This window comes from Gracilinanus agilis, chromosome 3 (genome assembly GCF_016433145.1).
Source record: "Gracilinanus agilis isolate LMUSP501 chromosome 3, AgileGrace, whole genome shotgun sequence".
NCBI classification, from domain to species: domain Eukaryota; kingdom Metazoa; phylum Chordata; class Mammalia; order Didelphimorphia; family Didelphidae; genus Gracilinanus; species Gracilinanus agilis.
Genome location: NC_058132.1, coordinates 592840590 through 592856547, shown reverse-complemented (window position 1 = coordinate 592856547; position 15958 = coordinate 592840590). Strand labels below are relative to the sequence as shown.

Below are 15958 nucleotides of genomic sequence, written 5' to 3'. Positions count from 1 at the left end.
TTTTTTTAATTACTGCAGTGTTCAGTTGACGGTTGCAGTTTTAGTGCTCATGAGAAGATTGTTCAGATTCACTGGAAAAATGTAAGTTATAACTTACATAATGTAAGTTATGGTTCGACCTCTTTCTTCAGTTGTTTGCCAACTCTTCAGTAATTATGGCATAGGGATGGATCATATTTATACTTAAATTCTTAGTCTTGTTATCCCTTCAGCTACTCTCATTGTCAAATTAAGAAGATGCATAGGGTGCTTAATGTTCATCAGTGATGGAATGCATGCATGTGATTTTTGTAAAAATGATCTAGCTGAATCTCGTTACTAGTCAAAATCTCTCCTTGTAAAGCAGCACTAGATTAATCATTACCAAAAACAACTCATTAGGTGAAATCACAATGTGAAAAATGACTAAAAGCTGCTCATTTAATAGCTTTTTTATTGTGTGTGGTACTGAACTGGGTTTTCTATATGAAGACCCCATTGCTCCTATGCACACAAATGAAATTTCTGATAATTAAAGGCAGACTCATTTTAACATTGAAAACATTCTTTTTCCTCTTAGATGCATGGTCCTGGTGCCAAACGGATAAAATTAGATACTCCAGAGGAGATTGAAAAATGGAGGGAAGAGAGAAGAAAGTGAGTAATTGGTTAAATGTATTGCTGTTAAGGCCATGTGCCTCAGATTGATTAATTTCACTGGACTTAATGGGCCTAATGTATCATTTTTAGAACCCAGGAAATTCGATCCTAGATAACTAAGACAAGTAACTAATTTACTGAATAAAAAAGCAATCAGAACGCTGGGAGGCTAATATTGGAAGACAAAATCCATAGGTTTTATTACAGTGGTACTATTATATATGGGCAGTGAGGTGGTACAATGGGATAGAGTGCTTGACCTGGATTCAAGAAGTCTTATCTTCTCAAATTAAAATCTGTCCTCAGAAACTAACTGTAATCCTGGGCAAGTCACAACCTTGGTTGCCTCATTTTTCTTATCAGTAAAATGAACTAGAGAAGGAAGTGGCAAAAACTATTCCTTTGCCAAGAAAATCCTAAATGGGATTACAAAGAGTCTGAAACAACTGAACTACAACTATTGCATGTATTTACTAGATTTGGGAGGAGGAGTAATTCAACTTTATATTTTATTATTTATATTACTGGTAGAAATACTAGTCCTGCTACATTTACATAGCATTTTTAACCTTATAGTGACATTTCATTGTCACAGCCTTGTGAGGTAGGTAAGAAAACAAAGGTTTCAGTTAGGTTCTGCAGAGTAATACCTAGTATCAGACCATGTGCTCAAATTCAAATCTAATTCCAAGTTCATCTTTTTCAATTATAACAGATGCCTTTCTTCTATTATGAAGTAATTAAATATATGTATTATGCTAGAATGCTTCTTGGGTTTTTCTTATTTTAAAACCCTTACTTTCTTTCCTAATAATGGTTTAAATGACTTGCCCAGGATCACACAGTAGAAAGTATATGAGGCCAGATTTGAATCCAGGTCCTACCGACTCCAGGCCCTATATTCTATTCGCTATGCTACCTTGCTTCCCCCTTCTCATATATTTGCAAAATAATGACATCTACTCTTGTGGATTAAAAAGAGCATTAGACTTGGAGTTATAACTTGGGATCTGGTCTTGACTCTATAATTACCTGTGTAACCTTAGGCAAATAATTTAACCTTTTGTCTTTGAAATGAGGGGGTTAGACTATGTGGCATCTAATACTCTTTTTAGTTCTGTGAGTTTTTGTCAGAATCCATATATGTAGTATCTTAATGAGATTTTTCTAGTGTGTAATACTATTTAAAATTTAAAATTTAAAAAAGGGAAATTTGCCTCCTACATTCTTAGCAATCTTTTTTTTTTTTATATTTCAAACCAGTATTGTCCTTGGCTTCTGTGTCTCTCTTCTTGGTAAAGAGATTAAGCCAAGTTCATTTTGGGGCTTTCTTAACTCCTTATATTTAATGATTACTTTATATCAATTTAAATTCTATAGGAAATGTTGGTAGTTATGGTTATTTCCAAAAAAAAGAATATGAAGAGGATATTAGCAACTACTAACATAGATGCCTTTTTTCTTACCTTTATACAATTTTTATGAGGATAAGCTATATATGTGTCAGGGGTGTCCAAGATAAAAATATGAGAAGGGAACAGACAGGCTTTTGCAAATGATTTTCTATAGTACGCCCCATCTGCACAGTAACATAGTTGACTAAAAAGTAAAGGAACTACAAGATTGAGAACAAAATATTTCTTGAAACAAAGGTAGCCTTGTTGAACCTCCTTTGATAATCAGTGTCAAATGAAGCATAAAATGGAGAGACATAAGCTCACCCTAACTATTAACCACTGTCATGGAGAGTGTCCCGTGTAGAGTCCAATTTAAAGAGAAGAGTTCTTTCTGGTTATGATTTGTGCTGATTACAGAAAACCCAGAATATTGTAGGGCAGGGGTCGGCAACGTATGGCTCTTTCTGCAGGAGCCATAAAGTCAATTTTTTTTTTTTCAGGCGCTGTTACAGGAGCGCGCACTGTGAGCACTGTACGGCTCTCACAAAATTACATTTTAAAAAATGTGGTGTTCATGGTTCTCACGGCCAAAAAGGTTGCCGACCCCTGGTTTAGACATATGCAGTTATGTGACTTGTCCAGGGTTACACAGCTCAAAAAGTATCTGAGGCCAAATTTGAACCCAGGACCTCCTGCCTCCAGGCATCCACTGAGTCACCATGCTGTCCCAAGAGATCCATTTTGAATGTTTCTCTCCCAATATCCATATGGTAGGCAAGAGCAACACCCCGTTTTATAGATAAAGTAAAATAAAGTGGTCTTCCATTCCCTAAGTGATAAATGACTCCTCAGTTTCCAATTCTTTGCTACTACCAAAAGAACAGCTAAATTTTTTTCTGTATAGGCTTTACCTTTTCTCTTACTCTGATCTCTTTGGGATACAGACCCAGTAGTGGTATTGCTGGGTCAAAGGGTATATATATATAGTTTTATGGCCCTTTTAGCCTGGTTTATGTTGTTCTCCAGAATGGTTATATCAGTTCACAATTCCACCAAAAGTGTCCCAATTTTCCCACATCTCCTTCAACATTTATCATTTTCCTTTTTGGTCACATTTGCTAATCTAATAGATGTGAGGTAAAAAATCTGAGAATTTTAATTTGTATTTCTCTAATGAGTGATTTGGAGCATTTTTTCATGTGACTATAGTTTTAATTTCTTCCTCTGAGAATTGTCTGGAACAGATACTTCTTACATAGTTAACCCTTTAGTAGAAAACTATGGAATATAATGCTAATTGTCAATAACCCTCTTCTGAAACTCTTTAGAATATTATATTTCTTCATGTATGTGATTTTATTATTCAATTAGATTTTAAACTTCCAGAGGCCACTTTCTACCCATCTTACATGTCATTGTATCTGCAGTTTCTAGCTCTGAAGAATCTTGTTGGATAGTAGACACTCAAGACTGTTAGTCTAGATTTAGAAAATATTTTCCTTAGGTCTGTTTGAATTTGTGTATAATTGAGTTAAGTTGTAATTTGTTGGAGACTTAGCTAAGAATAAGAATTATTCAAGCCTTTCCTTTTTTATATGACTCATTATGCTCAATACAATAACTAATAGCATTTCTGTCACTTTTTTTTAACACAATTCTCATTACATGACAACCACAGAGAAAAAGCCAAATGAAGCCATGGTCTAAAACATTATTTGTTATTGAAGTTACTTCTTTCATTTTAATGCAGACTTTGCCCCCTTGTGGTTTTGTGCAACAAGTGCTCTTGGATATCAAATTCACTTTTTAATTGATAGTGATAGACATTTTGAAGACATACATTTTTCATTCATGCATTTGTATCTTGGTCTTACAGGTGGGTATAAACTGGAGGAAAAATTATAAAGAACATGCAGGCAGAAAATTGGAGGAGAGCTTTAAGGATTGGAAGTTTAGATGTTAAATGGGTCTTTGGGAGTCACTATAAACTTTTTTTTTTTTTTTAAACCCTTGTACTTCTGTGTATTGTCTTATAGATGGAAGATTGGTAAGGGTGGGCAATGGGGGTCAAGTGACTTGCCCAGGGTCACACAGCTGGGAAGTGGCTGAGGCCATCACTGTAAACTTTTGAGCCAGGAGTCAATCTAAACCTTGATCAAAGGAAGATTTCAAGCTAGAAGAAAATTTTAAAGATCTTGTAGTCTAGCCCCTTTATTTTATAGGTACTTAAACTGAGACCTGGAGGATAAATGCAAAGCTGGAATTGGACCTTGGGTTCCTTGACTCCAGTGTAGTCCTCTTCCTACTATGCTGAATTCAATGTAAGATTGCAAAATCTGAGCTAGGTAATATTGTGACTAGAATACTGGACTTGGGGGTCTTGAAGACCCCTGATGAAATCCCTCCTCCTCCCTACTTAGTAGATTTGTGACCCTGGTTGAGTTATCAGGCCTTGCCAGCCTCAGTTTTCTCCTATGTAAAATGAGGATGATAATAAAAACCTATCTCATAGTGTCATTATAAGGATAGAATGAGGTAGTTTATGTAAAAGAAAAACTTAGTGCCATCTAAATGTTAGCTCTTACTATGAGACTGGACCTTGTGACAGCAATCTTTACTTAGAGCATGAAGTGATTTGGCTATTAAACAGGGTTGCAAATGTCAGAACTAGACCAGTGTCCAGTGTTCTGGCAGATTTACCAGCAAGTTGCTCATATGATGGATTCATTTCAATTCAATTAAAAGGTGACCCCAAGTTCTCAAGACAACTAGGTCTGAAGGCTAGTGTTGGAAACTAGAAATGGGTGTTTTGGGAAAGGATAAAAGTATAGGCTCAAATATAATTCACACTTGTTGATAAATTGCTTTGTCTTCAGCCATTTTTTATCAGTTCAATTAAATTGTGTTGGCTCCATAAGGACAGGAGGAAAAAAAAAATGTTCATTTTTTTTTTTTTTTTTCCCATCCTCAAGCCCTTCCAAGCCATACCTCAGCCTTGTGTTCTCCACCAACGTGCCAGATATATCTGGATTTCCTTAGGTGGAAATATTTTAAACTTGTTTTCAATCAGAATTTCCAAGTACCAGAACTAGTGCTAATTACCAAGGTGTAAGTTGTAAAGACTCTTCTTCTTGAGGTCTTAAAAACCAAATAGTTATCTATCTGACACCCTTTGAAAATCTTCAGAGTATTTCCGTTATCTGTCATTTCTGAGGCACTTAATTAATGAGCGTTCTCATATGCTCTTAGTTTCTCATACATGTGTTTGACTGATAGAAATTTTTTGAAGATTGCTTCATATTGCTTCATTTTCTCAAAAATATATTTTAATGTCCATACCCCAAATCTTTGTATTAGTTATTTTGTAAAACCATGTTTTTTTACTTCTTAGACTCAGTCTATCTTAATTATTTTTAAGTGGCAATCGTCCTCTAAAACCAAATAATTTGAGTCTTCTATCAGAATTTTTTTTCCATTGGACCTTAACTTCACATTGAAATCACTTAAGTAGGAGGTCAACTAGGTGGCTCAGTAGATTGAGAGCCAGACCCAGAGATAAGGAAGTCCTGAGTTCAAATATGACCGCAGACACTTCCCAGCTGTGTGACCCTGGGCATGTCACTTAACTCCCATTGCCTAGTCCTTACCACTCTTCTGTCTTAGAACCAATACACAGTATTGATTCTAAGATGGAAGGTAAGGGTTAAAAAAAAAAAGGAAATCATTAAGTGTGAGGGTTCACATGGAGGATCTGGTGAAATGTAGATTTTTCTTTATATTTCATTGCATCATAATTTTAGAGCTTGAAAGGAATCTTAGAAATGATCTTTTCCAACCTACTCATTTTACAGATAAGGAAACTGACACTGAGAGAGGTCACATACCTTGCCATGCCAGACAGTATTTAGTAGCAGGGTCAGAATGTGAACCTGTCTCCTACCAGTTCATATTAGGGTCCTCAAAAATCTAATCCACTTTTACGTCAGAAGATGAACAATCTCCCTTTTTCATTATATTTATAGTTCTTTCTAAAGCTTCCATGTTCTTGCTCATGCTTGGTAGGCATATTGAATCTAACTGGTCATGTGTCATGTAAGAGATTGTTTAAAATTATTCAGAAAAAATTTGGAATTTAGGGGGTAGGGAATTTAAAAAAAAATTCTTTTTCTATATTATTTCCTTATAGTTGAAGAAAGCAAGCCCCTGGTCCTTTTTTCAAGTGAACTAAGGAAGGGAGGTGTGCTTAATTAAAAACTAATTTTAGAATGAATTTTTAGTATTAGGATTTTATATGAGAGTTTTTTTTTTTAAGTATTATTTTATTCTGTCTTGATTGCTTAGGAAAGTGGAAGGTATGGCTTTTAAAATATCTCTATCGCTTTAGATTTAGTATGACTTCTCCATGCTTTGGGATTTGGGATAAGCAAAATAAATGGTTAAGTTTTATTGTTAAAGGGTGGGATTAAAAAGGAGAAAAATAGAACTCCAGTCTGAGTGGGAGTCCACTAGGTGGTGTAGTTATATGGTTTATTTTAGTAGCTAACTTCGGCTGTGAGAGAATCTATTTAATGACAAGCCTTGAACATTCAGAATGCCATCAAGACAAGTTCAAAAGGTTGGGGGTAGAAGAAGGGCAATATTTGACGTGACTCAGCCAGCTTCCTTAGCGAGCTTCTAACAAGTCTTGAGTCTAATGAGAGGACTACTTCACACTTAAATACATAGACTTAGAGATCCAGAGCTAGAAGGAACTTTGAAGGTCATCTAATTCAACCCCTACTTTTATAGTTAAGGAAGCAGGCTTAAAAAGGTAAAGAGAGTTGCTCAAGGTAACATAGGTAATACAGGGCAGAACTAGAGTTTGAAGTGAAATCCTCTGACTCCTGGTCCAGCAGACTTGAACAAGTTTCATTCCAGCTTCCATAAACTAATATAGCTAATCCCCAACTTAACCATATTGTCTTTGTGTTCTTAACATTTTAAAAACATTTAATTAACATTTTAAAAACATTTTTTATATACTAAAATAGAGGTGTGTATGGAAAGAATTTGCTTCCCAGGACTCTCTTATCCATCCAGGTGTAATATATTTAGTCCTGAGCAGCACTGACAGGTTTGCAGAAATCATATCATCTGAATTGAAGAGGCCCTCAGAAGCTCTATTATAACCAACCCAAGTCTGAACGAGAATGACTTCTACTTGCAGACCTCCAGGGAGTGGGAACCCAGTACCTTCTAAAAAAGGCCTTTCTAGTTTTGCTCACTTCTAATTGTTTCATTTTATCAGGCCTAAATCTGCCTCTCTGTATCCCATCACTTTTAGTTCTCTTCTCTGGGGCCAAGTGGAATAAGTAATGTTTCTTTTTCTCTGTAGTAGAACTTTAAGGAATTATAGACACCCAGCATATCTCCCAAGTCATTGCTTCATTTCTCCAGGCCAAATATTCCTAACTTTTTCAGATCTTTTAGAATGTTCTTCAGCTCTCTCATCATCCTGATGATCCTCTGCACAGACTCAGTCTTGGCTCTTTCTTTCTTAAGTTGTGCTCTCAGAACTGACCAGTACTTCAGATGCAACCTGACCAGTGAATGATTCTTTCTTTGTTCTAAGCCTTTTGTTTCCTTCTCTGCTTAACACATAGTAACCTTGCAGTCCGCTGAAATCTCCAGATTTTTTCCTACTCTTAAGTGTGAAATATGAACTGTTCACCTCTCCCAAAATATACATTCTAAGTATATTTTTTTGGAACTCAAGTTTAAGCAAAGTGGAATGATACTAGTTGATGCAGCAGCATAAGACTTTTACCATTATATCCCTGGTGCTTAGAACAGTGCCTGGCACATTGTAGGTGCTTAAAAACCAGTGCCTGAAAACAGCCATTGGCACAGATTTAGAGTGCTTAATTAAGGCTATTCTAACTAAGGGGAAAAATTTTTTACAGATTTTGATCTTAAATAATTGTAGGAACAAGGAATAAATTATTTTCCTTTCCTTGGTTTTTCTCTGGGTTTGTTATTCCAAGTGTACTTCAGGAACTTAAACTGTATCCTGTATCAAAGAGCCCTACTGTTTAAGAGGGTGGGTGGCTTTTCCTTCTTCTCACAGCTAAGGCTTCCTGGAGGGTGGAGGGAAAAAGCATTAGATATTTTATGTTGGTGGGGTGGGTTCTGGATTGTTTGTTAGAGCTTAGTATGTTTTAGAGACAGCTAAATTAATGCCCTGATTTTTTTTTTTTACAACTAACTGTAATATTTCTTATTTTCCTCTTGACGTGGCTTTGCTTTTTAAGTATCCTTGCTTTCCCTCTTTATTTCTAGTTTAATATCTCTCATCTGGGCATTTTAGAAGAGGATAGAACTTCAAGGAAATATGAACTAATTTCCCAGATTCCTCTAATTATAGATCCCTTTAGGACTGTGGAAGGAACTTTTTAATGTCCTCTTGACCTTCAGCATGATCATACTTATGCTTTGCTAGGAAAAGCATCCAGAAAAGGAGAATTCCCTGCTATTCTCCCACCCCCATGTTGCTGGTTTTTTTCTAATGCTATTGTGGGATTCTTTTCATTTCATCATCATCTCATTGCATTTTTTGTCTATTCCCATTATCATCCAGAATCATTTGCCAGTAAGTAATATTTCTGTGTATTGGTACAATATAATAACATTTGCTCTATATTAGAGAGAGGCAACGTGCAAAAAACTATGTACAAAATTCATTGGAGTTGTTAACAGAAGGAATACCCTAGAACAGTGGTGGTGAACCTTTTAGAGACTGAATGCTCAAACTGCAAACCCTCATGCTGCATGTAAACTGCCCCCTCACCCTAGACAGGGGAGGGAGGAAGCCAGAATTTTTAGCTGGGACTCAAAGGAATTGAGAGAAGATGGGAGGCTGAGGTGAGAAGGGAGAACATTCCAGGCCTCAGAGTCAACCAGAGAAATGTCCGTAGTTGGGAGATAAAGGCCAGGACCACTGGATCCCAGAGGATGTGCAGGGGCCAATGTGGAAGAAGTAAGATATAGTACAGGAGAATTGAGACCCTGGGTTCAAATCTCACCACAACACTTCACTTCTATGCATTTGTTTCCTCCTTTCTAAAATGAGGGTCATTAAGAACTATTCCAATTCTAAATCTTTAATCCTGTGATCTTCACGTAAAGGGCATAAGTGGCAGCCTACAGATACTGGAAGCACACAGATAGACAGTAAAAGTGGTTACCTTCATGGGGATAAGCGACTTATAGGAATGGACATGAAAGGCTGAATGCATTTCTGGATAGGCAGTGAGGTGAGTAGTCCTGGATTTATATGCCTAGACAGAGTGGGGCCAGCAGGAAGCTCTCATCTCCCTTCATCAGTCTCTTCCTGCACAGTTTGTCTTCAGATGGAGAACAGCTGGCGACTGTCCTCTCTGTAAAAAAAGCCTCTTTGGTGTCACTTTGTAACCCTTCCTTTCATAGGCTGAATAAATTTCAGTTCCCTTGACCTTTCTTCATTGACCTTAGCTTTTAGCCCTTGAATTATCCCAGGCCCAGCCCCTCATGGCTTATAATGATTGAGATGCTTGAGTTCCTATTAGCAAGTGCTGACAGGGCCCTGTCTTAAGCATATTGGACTTTGCTTCTGAAGCTTGCTTTTTCTCTGTTGGGGAATTAAACACATTTTAGATCTTTGTAATTTAGCCACCCAACATTGACCCTATATGAGACCATCTTTCCCTAGAGGATCTAAGTGGAAGAAAGTCAGGGTGGAAATGTGACATCCTTTTTATTTTGCTCGTTTTTTCCTATTCTTAGCAGAATTAGAAAGTCTTAGAAATCTTTAAAAGCTCTGTGTGCTTGCTTCAGGGGTTAATATCGAGGGAGAAGATTGCTTTCTTTTGGGCAGGGAGCCAAGAAAGGAGAGCAGTCCTGAGCAGAAGCAACAGGTGGTGACTGTGGCCAGATGAACTGGCCTGGACTGACAGCTGTCACCTGGGGCTGACATGGACAGGAGGGCCTTTTTCCATCCAGCTTCATAGCTCATAGGCTCATGGAGACCTTGTCCTTGACCTCTCGATGTCCTTCAGTCCCTGAACATTGGTGCTTTTGGCAGGGTGTAGAGCAGGGGTAGGAGCTGAAGGGAAGGAGGATTACTTTGGTCCCACTTCAACAGACAGACAAAGATAGAAGAGAGAAAAAGAGAGAGACAAGGAGGTGGGGGAGAAAGATAGAGTCAGAGGGAGGAGACAGACAGACAGACAAATTGATTCTCTGGTATCCCCAAGTTGGAACTACAAATACATTCTTCTGTACAAGTCCTGTTACATGTGATAACTGAGATCTGTAAGGATTGTACTTCAGTTACTATGTGATAAATGGATTTTCTTTTCTTCTTCTTTTCTTTTTTTTGCTAAGCTGGTCTCAGAACCTAATCTCTTGTATGAAATTGCTTCTGTAGGAAAACATGTTCTAGGTTTCCAATAAACTGACTTAAAAGCCAGCTTGAACACCACCAGATGATAGTGTAAGGGGATTGCTTTCAAAAAGCCCTGGCCATATAGTTTCATTGGCATCTTGCTACCTAGCCTTCCTGACCCCAGGATCATTTTCTCTCCTTGTTTCTACCAGCCAACCCCCATAGTGACAGTGTGGTGAAGTGGATAGCACTGGTACTAAAGCCAGTGAATCTGTTCATGTCCTGCCTTTAATCCTTACTGCTCTTGTGACCATGGGTGAGTCACTACCACTTAGCTTCCAATGTTTCTTCCTTTGTGATATAAATGACTAAATTTGGGTGGCTCTGAAGCCCCTTTGGATGCTTGATCTGTAATCTCCATCTTGCATATGTATATATAATTTTGACCCAGATAAGTTTCCCTAAATTTTCCTTATTGAAACGTATTTATAGTTGTTGTCTCTGACCATTTACCAATTATCAGGGTCACTTTCTAATCCTCTGTCCCAGGGCCCAGGCTACTTACTATACAACACCTAGATTCTTGATATCTGCTAATTTAAAGAATCAACCAAGTAAGCAGGCATTTAGTAAGCACCTACTGTATGCTAAATGCTATAGTTATAGAAATGATAAGGTGAAATAATCCCTACTCTCAAGAAACTTACATTCTCATGGGAGTGACAACAAGTGCATACATATGTGCAATATAAGTTGAAAATGACTATACACAAATATCTACAAAGTAGTTAAATACAAGGTTGTTTGGGAGGGGAGTTATTAGTTGGGAGGCTGGGAAAGACTTCTCCCAGCTCGAGCCATCTATTTGTCTCTTTTGTCTCTGTCTCTCTCCCCGCCTTCCTGCCCCTTTCCTTCTTCTTCTTCTCTCTCTCTCTCTCTCTCTCTCTCTCTCTCTCAGCATCAGCAGACACATAGGAAAGGTTGAGGGAAGACTGTCAGATATGGGAGTTCAGAGGTTGTTGATCACTTTGGGGAGAGAAGAGAGAGGGAGAAACAGAAAGTTGAGGAGTGAGTGTGGACATAGACAGCTTTTTCTGGGAGTTTAGCTAAGAAAAGGAGGAGAGAGCTTGGAAGGATGATAGGATTTAGGATAATTTTTCTAAACATAGGAGAACTTAAAGGCTGTAGGGAAGGAACCAGTAGAGAAAGAGAAGTTGAAGATTGATAAGAAAAAGCCATTAATTCAGGATGTGCCCTGCTGGCCAAAAAAGGAGGAGATTCGATCAAGTGTGCATATACAGAGCTTGGACTCAACAAGGAGACAAGCCACCTCTTCCTCAGAGTCTAGGTGAAAGGAGAAAATGGGAAATGAAGTCGTGGGTTTTGGAGATAAAAAGGATGATAAAAGAGAGCACTTACATGAATGGCCTCAATTTTTCCTATAAAGTAAGATGATGATAAAAATATACAATATTAAAAGATAAAGAATACGTTTTGCTGTTTTGTTATTCTAATGCAGACATTAACCCAGACTCAAGACCACATCTTTAGGGACAATGCTTGGTGGGTCTGCCTCAGATATAGACCTAGTTATTGATAACTTGTCGTATAACCAGTTATGCATGAATGGGCTAGAGTTAATTTCATTTACACAATGCCCTCACTCCATCCATGGTTCTCTGCTCCAGATCACATTTGTCTAGTTTGACTTGTGTGGCACTACTGGAATCTTTGCCAAAGTCAAGATCAATCTTATTCTCTCTCTTGTTGATCCATCAGCTCTGCCCTTAATCATGGCAGGTTAGTTATTCAGGCAAGATTTATTTTCTTTCTAACAGCACTGTGTCCTAAAGATGGCACTGAATTGATTTTAGAAGTCCTTTTCCCAAAATTATTGCAGGTAAAGAAGCTAAATTCACAAAACCATAATTTTCAGTTCCTCCTTATCTGAGGAGCTTGTCTATCAGAGGAGAGAATATTATGTATAGAACAGTGATGGGCAAACTTTTTAAAGAGGGGGCCAAAGGAAAGGAAATGCTCATCTGTCAGTCTGTTTCTAAGGCAACTCTTTCTAAGTTTCATTGTATTGTATCCTACTCATTGTATTTGTCAGATTAGGAATAGTGTCATGCAGCCGGATAGAACATTTCAGGGGGCTGCATCTGGCCTTGGCCTGAGGGCCATATTTTGCCCATCACTGGTATAGAACATAGCCTTCTCACTCTTCTTTTTTTAACAATCCCCCACACACACACACACACCTCCCCAACTATCTCTTTAGGAAGAAATGGAAAACCTATGACTTAGTTGTCTCCTGATTGAAATAAATAATTACATTAAGAAATTTCTTAGTGGCTTAAGTGGAAATACTGAGGCATCTTTTAGAAATAATTTGAATTCTTTTGTAGAAACTTTCCAACCCGGGCAAATATTGAAAAGAAGAAAATGTTGCAGGAGGAAAAAGAGCAGAGGGGAGAAGTATTGACAACCACACAGTTTGGGTAAGTTTTCTTTTGGTGAGCCTAGACGTTCAACCCCTTTTACTTCCTTGTATTCTCTTGTGGCTTATTTTAACAGAATGTATTTATAAACAGTAAGTGTAACATATTTGGGCGCCAGGAGTTCTCTAGTCCTTGCTCTTGGAACTTTCCTTACTGACTCAAAAGTGGTTACATCTTCATTCTTGGCAAGAACATTGGATTTGGATGCCAGAAGGCTTCCTGGAACATCTTTCATTTAAAAAAGTTAATGTTTATGGGGTAAGGGAACCTTACTGCCAGGTAAGTGTCCTGCTTGCTGAAATAATGGTATTAGAAAGCTATCTTTGCTAGTCAGCTTATTAGAACATCTTTCTTGAATCTAAGGAGATCTTATTCTTAATTTACTGTTGAAAAAAATAAGTTTTTCCACTAGCATAACCCATAAATGCAGATCATCTCAGGCCCTTAGATGGACCTAGTCCATCTTACTTGGTCATTGGTAGAAAGCACAAGGATGAGATATGTATGTATTTTTAGGTTGTAGGATTTTAAATTATTCTAAAATATGTTTTAGACCTGTGCTTTCATGTGTGGAAAATCCCTCCCCTGATCAGCAGCTCATCTATAACTTAGAATCTTTGAGAGTTGCTCAGGAAGGGCTCCAGATAGTCAGAGGGCACCCAACGTGTTGGAGCCAGAGGCAGGACCTGAACTCAGCTCTTCCTAAATCCAAGGCCTACTCTGTTCACTGCCATGCTGCACTTCCTGAAGTGATTGTGTGTGATCATCACACCAGCTATACTTTAAGCTCTGCAGAGGGCTTGACATCATCTTCTTTGAATTTCATAACAACCCTATGAAGGAGATACTCCACTCCACACCTGATTACCAATTTATAGAGAAAGACCATGAAACCTAGAGAAGGTGGGTGACTTCCCCATGGTTAGATAACTCATAAGGGCCAAGGATTGGAACTCATGCCTTCTTGCCTCCAAGTTCAGCTCTATCCACTATACCTGGCTATGAATGTTTCCATTCATAGTCTAAAAGGGTTTTAAGGGAAAACATCTAATCCAGTTCCTTTGTTTTACTGGGATATCTTACCTAAGTGATAGGCAGCAAAGGGCTCAGTGAATAGAGCACTGAGATTGGAATCAGGAAGACCTGAGTTCTAATCTGGTCTCAAGCACTTAACTAACTAACTTAATGTCTTCTGCCTCAGATTCCTCATCTGTAAAATGGGGATAATAGCAACTATCACCCAGAGTTGATGTGAAGATCAAATGACATAATTATTCTAAAAAGCTTCATAGGCCTTAAAGCGCTGTCAATATTTATAGTTATTATTATTATTTGCAGTTAAATAGTAATGATCAGAGTAGAAATGAATTTAGGCCCTCTGACTTCATTTTTTTTTTTAAACTATTACTTTCTGTCTTTGATTTAATACTGTGTATTGGTTCCAAGGCAGAAGAACAGTAAGGGCTAAGTAGTGGGAGTTAAGTGACTTGTCCAAGGTCACACCGCTAGGAAGTGTTTGAGGCCAGGTATGAACTTAGGACTTCCCATCTCTGGGCTTGGCTTTCAGTCCACTGAGTCACTTAAGCTGCCCCTGTCTTCTGACTTCAGATCCAGCCTGTTTCATCTGTGTGTCCATGGCAAGTCATTTAGAAAATTCCTCTTAGATCCAGTTTTCTCTATTGTAAAATGTTTGAAATGTTGAATTTCAAAGTATGATTTTTTAAAATGAGACACAGTGGTGATATATATGCTTGTATGTGTGGTGACAGATTTTTAGCTTTGATGATTAGTGTGACAATTTTAGGCATGTAGGATCCCATCTTTATCTCTTGACAGCACTGTAAACTCAACCTGGCATTTTTGTCAGATTTTGGTTTTTGCTTAATGGGTTAGGGAGAAAAAATGAAGATTCTGCACTTGAAGAATTTAGCTGTTTATTATGTTTATTTAGCAGTTTTATTTACTGTTGAGCAGGATAGGATAAAATTCATCTTGTGCTTTTATAGCTCTAATAGTCAATTGCTCATCATATTTTGGGTCAGCTAGGAGACACAGTGGGATAGAGTGCTCGGCCTGGAGTCAGGAAGACTCCTCTTCCTGGATTCAAATCCAGTCTCAGGCATTTACTACCTGCATGACCCAGTGCAAATCACTTAATCCTGTTGGCCTCCATATCCTCATCTGTAAAAATGAGCTGGAGAAAGAAATGACAAACCCTTCCAGTATCCTGGCCAAGAAAACCCCACACGAGGTCTCAAAGAGTTCGACATGACTGAACAACAACAACAACAGATGCTGCATCTTGCTAGACCCAGTGGCTGTGGGATAGGGTTGGAGAGAAGGTAGTCTTAGAATTTGGTGGATGGGCCTCACTGGGTGACAGCATGTTCATCAAAGAGGAAGCTGGGTAAGATTCCCCAAGGCCTTCCTGCAGTTGGGTCCTGATCTAGGCTATGCACTGAGCTCAGGGTGAGCCATTCAGAGTCTCAGCCAAGTGAGCCCCCTGGGCTGCTAGCCTCCAGCAATGACCACGTCAGCCATTTGGCTATCTTTTACCCCAGAGAAACTCAAAAGTCAACGTAGACCATCAAGGTCAGGAGGAAAGCATCCCCGGGGCTCTCTCTCTGTGTCCTTTAGCAAGGCACGGTGGCCTCAGCAAAGCCATGGCTGGGTGACGTGGCTCCCAAGGAGGTCCTTACTCCGCTTCTGTAGCAGGAGCAGCTCCTCAGTTCCAGGAGATGTGAGCCGATCCCAGGGCCTGAGGTCGTGACAGGAACAGACACGACTGAACCTGGGCACAGTGTGAGCTTCAGGTGTCCGGCATTCAGGCAAGACGTCCATGGCAGGTAGGGAAGGTTACAAGACTCAGTGAGACTGTAGGCCTCCCTGATGGACCAACCTCAGGAACTGTTCTTAGTGTGTCAGGTGGATCTGGCTGCAAAAAGGCCCTGTCTCCTGCCCTGCTTGTTTAGAGGTTGCTTCTCCCAGGGAAGAGAGCGGCCTTTTCTCTTTCTTTCTTT

At 38.7% G+C, this 15958-nt stretch overlaps 1 protein-coding gene across 1 annotated transcript in view; it reads left to right on the top strand.

Annotated features, from left to right (window-relative positions):
* The window catches only part of NUFIP1 (nuclear FMR1 interacting protein 1), a 39799-nt gene that overhangs the window by 8178 nt on the left and 15663 nt on the right, over nucleotides 1-15958 (top strand). The window contains exons 4-6 of the mRNA XM_044667433.1: nucleotides 19-81; nucleotides 560-636; nucleotides 12846-12938. Of these exons, the coding sequence (XP_044523368.1) occupies nucleotides 19-81; nucleotides 560-636; nucleotides 12846-12938 (233 nt within the window). The remainder of the gene's footprint in view (nucleotides 1-18; nucleotides 82-559; nucleotides 637-12845; nucleotides 12939-15958) is intronic.